Source organism: Oncorhynchus mykiss, chromosome 12, assembly GCF_057628025.1.
Source record: "Oncorhynchus mykiss isolate SJ-2025 chromosome 12, ASM5762802v1, whole genome shotgun sequence".
Lineage (NCBI taxonomy): Eukaryota > Metazoa > Chordata > Actinopteri > Salmoniformes > Salmonidae > Oncorhynchus > Oncorhynchus mykiss.
The window spans coordinates 72,664,929-72,671,706 of NC_143033.1; the positions used below are offsets into that span (position 1 = coordinate 72,664,929).

Sequence of the window (6,778 nt, forward strand, 5' to 3'; positions counted from 1 at the left end):
TTGCAACCATTATCACGATATATAAGTTGTTAAACTAGCTTTCTCTAATAGCCTGCTCTTGGTAAACAGTTTAAGTGGTTACAGTCATTATGTGAAACAATAACATTGGACTGTTCTTGTTCTCAAATTCTGTATAACGTCATAGATATATTCTAGATAGGCTAGGCCTGCTTATAATACAACCAATGGATAAATCCTCAGGGGCTCAAGCGATGTTGGCACAATTATAATTTTTTGTTGTTGTGGAAATTGACAATTGTTCATTGATGGTTGCATAGTTCTGGGGTGTCAGATGACTGGCATGAGGAACAAATCTGCCTCTGTAATTCAGTAGGCCTTGTAATATGTCGAACCAAAAGTATGCATTTATCAGCGATTACACAGAATAAAGTCATAATCTCTTTGGTGTCATGGTGAACTATTTTTCACCCACTTTGGAGACATTATATAGACCTTTCCTTTATCACATTGGTTTTGGCCTATTTCACAGCTAATTATCCTCCGTGGTCTAATGTTTTGAGAGGGAGGGGTGTGGCATAGGCATGGGTGCGAAACGCATCTAAATGGAGTTCAAGCCTATTGTGCTGCTGCCTTAAGAAACACTGTTTCCAGTGGCACTTATGTGTAGAGAATAACATAGTGGGGTGCAAATACAGTGTGTTAGGATAGGACATTAAAGTACAGACTCAGAAGTTAAGTTCATGGCTTTATATTCCTGCTGGTGGTGGAACAAGTACATGGTACATATTAAAAACATACATGTATACACAAATAATAATAATAAATGTTTTAAAATGACAATATTTAGTTATGCCATATGGTACATTACATTTGAACTTATTTTCCCAAACTTTAAAACTGGTCTCCAGTTGCAATCTTTAGGTCTGCCAGTAGATGGCGATGTTGTCACATTACATTTTCCCTGATCAACCATAAATTCTCTATTTCACAAAGAGCACTGTTAACAAGTAAACACCATTCATTATTGATAATATAAGATAATAATTACACTGGAATAGCCACCCATTCATTTAGCATCGACAATGCCATTGTGTGGACTGGAGAGGGCTAGAGTCAGAGAACGGGCCACTAACTAACATGATCTGCTGCCCTACTGACCTAGTTTGACTGTTAATAAACCAATAAAGCTCAGTGTCAAAGGAATATAGGTAATACATCAGTCCTAAATGTATCACTGCAGAACCCCCTATTCAGTCAATGATGTATGTTTGTTCCTCTTCCCTCTCAATCCAGCGTAGAAGGATCAATCCCTATAAAAGCTTGGTTGACTCAATACTGGCCTGATTGGTAGGGCATCAACTAAGGCATAGGTCTCTGTAATGATTAACAGAGTTGATGCTTTTATTGGGTTGCTATCTTTCATTGACCTTAAGCCTAGAGTATGATGAGCTGGACTGAAAGACTACAGTATCTCTACAGTATCTCTAGCTCTATGGCTGAGTCAGAGTAAGACAGATGGACTGAGCGGAAGTGTGACACGGTCTGTCGCAGGCAATATATCAAAGGCCTGTTCAATTGGCATGCTCTATTCTTGAGTGTAGAGTGTTTTTTCATTGATGTGTGTCAGTATGTGGTTTTGTGGGTATTTGATCTGGGAATGTGATTTGTGTATGAGTGTGTATGTGCGTGTGTCTCTGAGTATTTGTTCATGGGTGTGTGTGAGCAGGTGGTGTACCCCCCCGCCCCCCTAGCGTCATTATTTCTCCTCTGCGTGCTTCCTGAGTCGCTCCACCACATCATCCCCACTGGCCCATGGCACAGTGACAGCCTTGAACTCCCCTGGCCTGGCCTCGTGGATCTCAGTGATCAGCCGGTGCATGGGGTAGTCCCGCCGGGCGAACGCCGTGTCCCGGGGGCCCAGGATCAGTGACGGGCAGAAGTCGTTGGCCCCATCGCCCACGTAAAATACCCTCTGGAATGGCCGCCCACGCTCCTGCGTCCGCCTCATCACATAGTCCCTCAAGATCACCTGCTTGCACATGTTCTCCGGGCAGCGCAGGCAGCTGTGAGAGTGGAAGGGGCGCAGCACCAGCCGGCCATCCTTGTCAAAGGTGGCAGGGTTGGTGAAGATCTTGACGAAGAGCTGGCGGGCCCCAACGCGGCGGAGCCAGGACTCGATGAAGAAGGTGTTGGCATCAGACACCAGAACCACCTCAAAGTCCTGCGGGGGGCGGTGGCGGAGGAACTGGAACAGGGCCAGCATGCCGGGAGAGGCGGGGATCTTCTCGATGACAGAGCGGATGGCGCTCTCGGGCACGCCCTTCTCTGCCATGTAGGCTAGCACGCGCTGCATGTACTCGTTGTAGTGGCCCGGCCGGTATGTGTCCTTCAGCCAGGCGGGGAGGTTCTGCCCTGGGGCCGCCTGCACCACCACATCATCACTGCTCTCATTCACAATGGTCTCGTCAAAGTCGAAGATGATGAGGAAGCGCCTGTCAGAGGGGGGTGTTGCTGAGTTGGCGGCCATGTTGTTTGCAGAGCGTCTGGAACGTGGGGGGGTAACGTCCTCGCCTGGGGGAGAGCCAAAGCAGTTCATGATTGGCTTTGCCACAACCTCTTACTGAGATGAGTGGCACCAAAATCCCGCTCTTTTGCACCTTTTGGTCTCTCGTTCACGAGGCAGGTCGGAAAACACAAGGTAGGGGTTCTGGGAAGAATGTGTCTAATAGGACAGGGAGGAGGAGGATGGAAGCAGAGTAAAAAGTAAAGATTGAAGAGGAAAAGACAAACAAAATACAAACATTTAGAGCATTTATTTTTTCAATGGACCTGAAATAGAAAGATTATAAGTGGTATGAGAAAGAATCATTTTGCCAATATCAGCGTGGGTTGCATTTCTGCTTGGTAGCCACCCAACATGTGCTTGATGTTTTAGTATACATTTCTACCCCTGAAACCACATTAAGTCAGAGCAAGTCACAAGTCTTCAAGTCCGAGTCCTTTATAGTCACGAGTCGTGTCACAAGTCACTTGCAGTGCTAAACTGCCACGCAACCATTTTTATAGGTACTAAATGCAGTTACATTGTTGCACATTGTAAGGATATCTAGATCACTTAGCTCTCTAACATTTGCTGTTGTAGCTAGTATGTTAAATTACGCAACAAAGAGATATTTTCAAAGGCCCTACTGATCGTGTCGAGTCATATCTGGTCCTGGACTATAGTACTACAATACAGATTTTTTTTACCATTTGAAAACGTCAAAATGTAAAGTCTCATTATTATGTAAGTGGTACAGCTGTGATGTCCTGCACCTGTGAAGCTGCAGAACATAGAAACGTAATAAGACCAAGCAATACAAATGATGAGTCAACAGCATGCAAAGTAAACTGATATCTTAAATCAAGACATTTTTTTTTTTTACACCAGCCTACACGTCATGCGATGCTCTGTTTGAAGCTGCAAGGAATCAGTGAGAAGAACGGAACATACTGTACTGACCTTCAATGTTCCGTGCTGTCAACAGAGGGTTCCTAGAACACTATCAACCAATGCATGGGATCTGTAAAGTGAGGAGGATAATTAAGGAACAGGAAAACCCTGTAAATAACCCCAAGAGAGACGGACACTGTTCAATGTTGTAATTCTCTACAATGCCAGAAAATGTAGCGCGCTCTGCAGCTCTTGCTGTAGGCGAATAATGTCATGTAACCGTCTTCATACAATATTAGGCTACATACAAATGTATGCAATGAATATAGTACAGTAGCGCATTATATTATGCCATTTCACAGGAATATCAATTACTTAACCTATAAGAATGTGTTCCAAAAACCGAGTAGACTGATGAACATCTAATAGATACATTAGCCTTTATGCAAATGTATTTCTAATCCACGAGTGAACGCGCTGTATTTACGCACTGCAAAACGTCCCGACGGCTAGTTTACTAAATAATTAATCTTATTTGCAGAGCAAAGGACAATAGCAAAAAATTTACCAGTAAGAATGTATGTCCACAAACATGTCCCGACGGCACGGTTGTCCCTCGGAGTATCTCTAAAGGTGCCTATGTTCTTGAATTGGTCACCGGCATGCTGTACTTTGTCCAGTCTCGAACTTGACCATCACTTGGTTATATATAGGTTTGATTATCGAGGAATAGGGTGCTTTCAGCTCGTTTTATTGGCTGTCAAAACCACTGAGCTTGCTACGATTATGACGTCCTAGGCTACGCAACAACGGGCCATTTGGCGTCCGCCTCCAATATCCTGTGTAAGTGAACCCATAGAGCAGCAGACAGGCTGGAGAGAGGTTGGTTGATTCTGGTTTGAATATCATTCAGCACAGCCTCCACAGAGAACGTGGGAGAGATTCCGTTTGTTGTGTTCTCTCAATGTATGCATAACAAAACTGCTTAGTGGTATGTACACAAGATAGGCCTGTTATGTGACATCATTTACAGCCTTTTTGCTGTGTGTGCAAACCACACATCCCTAATTGACCCAAGGGTGACACCAAGAACACAGAGCACAATGTTCAAATTTATGGAAAAATAAACTATGAATGGTTTACAAGTGGTTTAGAAAAAAGGTGAAAACAAGACATTTGCACCTCTGAATGCTCAGCCACTGCGACCCAGCAGGTTACCCTCCCCCCTCATGTCTTTATCTCCTCTCAGACAGCCTCCCTTCCTCCTGCCTCTCTGCCAGAAGAGCCAATAATGCCTAGCAGTTGGGAAGTGACTATTTCTGAACGCAGATGGGAGTGCAGACATATCTGGTGCTGTGTATTCACCCTGGCCCTCTCCCACTAACAGTGCAAGAGAATGAACCTGACCACCCACTCACATACAGCATCAGTGCTGTGGTGAGTCAGTCAGTCACTCACACGTTCCTCTGCCACTCCCAGCAAGCACATAACATAACTGAGAACCATGTTTCTTAGCGCTTGATGAGGGCGTGTTTGTACTATGGTTATTTTGCATACCTTCCCACAACTTTCTGGGAATGTTGCTTTGTATATGTAAAAAAAAAAAAAAAAAAACGCTAGCTCCAACCTGGTGGCCCAGTGGACTATTTCCATGCATGGATAGGGATGCTTCAAATTTCAGACGCCGTGTCATAATTTTTTTATATTATGTGTTTGCATGATTAAAGCCTTAGGAAATGAATTTTCATGTGTCCTATGTGCTTGGAGTAAAACAAAAAAGTTGACCTAAAACAAGCTAGCAGTGTTTAGTCTTATTGAAACATTAATTGAAACGTTTAAGATGGTGACTAAACCAGCCGTGTTGCGTGCAAAAAAATATGTACATGTGTGTTATTGAATAGTTTCATCCCAACTGCTCACATGGTCTGCGTAGCCAGGCGCTCAAATAGATCTTGGCTCTATTTTAGACACGCCACCTCTCCCATCTACCCATGGGTTTCTAAGAGCATAATAACCCACGTGGGTGATTGGAGGTCCAGACTCCAGTCTAGTTGGAGGTAACGCACCTTAAAGTTGGTTACCAAACACCATATAAAATCCACAGAAGAAAAAGAAAACTGAATGAAGAGAGAAATCTCACTAAAAATCTAACTAGGTTTCCCATTTGATCAGTGGATTGATTGTCAGAGTAGAGAACACATGATTTTGGATGACTCAAAATGGGCCAAAATTCTACAATGATCCAGCAAAAAAAAAGGACCTTATGTATTTCTTCCCCCAGGACAAATTAGCTAGCAATAGCAATCTGTCCTTGAATGTCTCATTTGTGTTTTGACCGGTCAAATGAATTGGCATTTTAGCCTGCGTGTCATGAACGCGTCAGGCACAATGGCGCACACACGGGCGAAGACGGTTTGGTCAAGGTTTAAGGAAGTTATTCAACAAACTCTAAGTAACCTATAATTTCCATTCTCAGTGTTTATAAAACCTCCCTGCAACCTAAAAATGTTTTCTTTTTTTCCAGAACAGGCTAAATTTTTTACTTTTATTACTTATCTACTACTTATTCAGTTTTACTAGGAAACCTACGGCTTTGTTCCCAGAACCAATTGGGATACACCCCCCTCTCAAAAAACACATTCCCACAACTTCCAAGGAACCAAATGAGCTAGCTTGGCGCGCTCTCTTTCTCATCTGCATAGAACACAAACACTGACTCACATCCTCTCTAACCCTGTGATGTCAACAAGGAACTGTGATGCAAAAATTTCAGTAATCGACTCTCTCTCACATCAGGTTCTGAAAATAAACTTTGTTAGGTCTTGCCTGCTCTGGCTACAGGGTCTCCACAGGATGAAGAGTAAACATCTGCAAGCACTTGAACACAGACAAACACTCATGAAGCCAAAAACAGACACCCAGACAGTCAAGGGACTAGTGGGTGGGGTGTCCTTTAACCTGGTTGATGTGGCGTGGACCCACCTATTTGGAACATGCACTTGGTGATCTTCACTTCTCATTTCCTGAAGGCAGAGACATTTCAAACTCTCATGAACACACACACACACTGCAGCCCAATACACTGCTGTTAAAATACTTACTGTTCCCATTGAGAGCTGCTTAAAAGATCTTGGATACAATCAAGCTAAAGTGTAGTCATGTGATTTATGTGGCGTCCTCCATGTCAAACCACTCCCGCTTCCTTCCTTCCTGGCAAACCCAGTTCTATTAATTAAAAACGGGTGCATAATATTGTCTAGTTATGCACGGGGACTGCTCTAAGAGTTCCCGCAGTGCTTACAACAAGGCTCATTAGCAGTGGTCTTTTGGTGCTTAAAATTAAAGCACATTTTTTGGGAAACCGTCAAGCTGTGTTTGTGCAAG

General features: G+C 43.6%; 1 protein-coding gene across 3 annotated transcripts; it reads right to left on the reverse strand.

Moving 5' to 3' along the window:
- Positions 1-693: 693 nt before the first annotated feature.
- On the reverse strand, positions 694-4,381 carry LOC110538152 (putative phosphatase phospho1). 3 transcript variants are annotated; one of them, XM_021624781.3, is made up of 4 exons: positions 3,963-4,346; positions 3,464-3,524; positions 2,619-2,683; positions 694-2,532 (listed from the first exon to the last, which is right to left on the reverse strand). In XM_021624781.3, exon 4 carries the CDS (start codon positions 2,486-2,488, stop codon positions 1,718-1,720), a length of 771 nt encoding a protein of 256 aa, XP_021480456.1. In that variant the 5' UTR covers positions 2,489-2,532; positions 2,619-2,683; positions 3,464-3,524; positions 3,963-4,346; the 3' UTR covers positions 694-1,717. The 3 variants fall into 3 exon arrangements, with proteins under 3 accessions (XP_021480456.1, XP_021480457.1, XP_021480455.1); XM_021624782.3 differs by lacking the exon at positions 2,619-2,683 and having other exon boundaries at positions 3,963-4,381; XM_021624780.3 differs by having other exon boundaries at positions 694-2,683; positions 3,963-4,214.
- Between the last annotated feature and the right edge of the window lie 2,397 nt (positions 4,382-6,778).

What these genes read in the sequence shown, in the direction of transcription:
- LOC110538152 (XM_021624780.3), bottom strand. Translation starts at nt 2,557, where the DNA reads ATGAACTGCTTTGGCTCTCCCCCAGGCGAGGACGTTACCCCCCCACGT.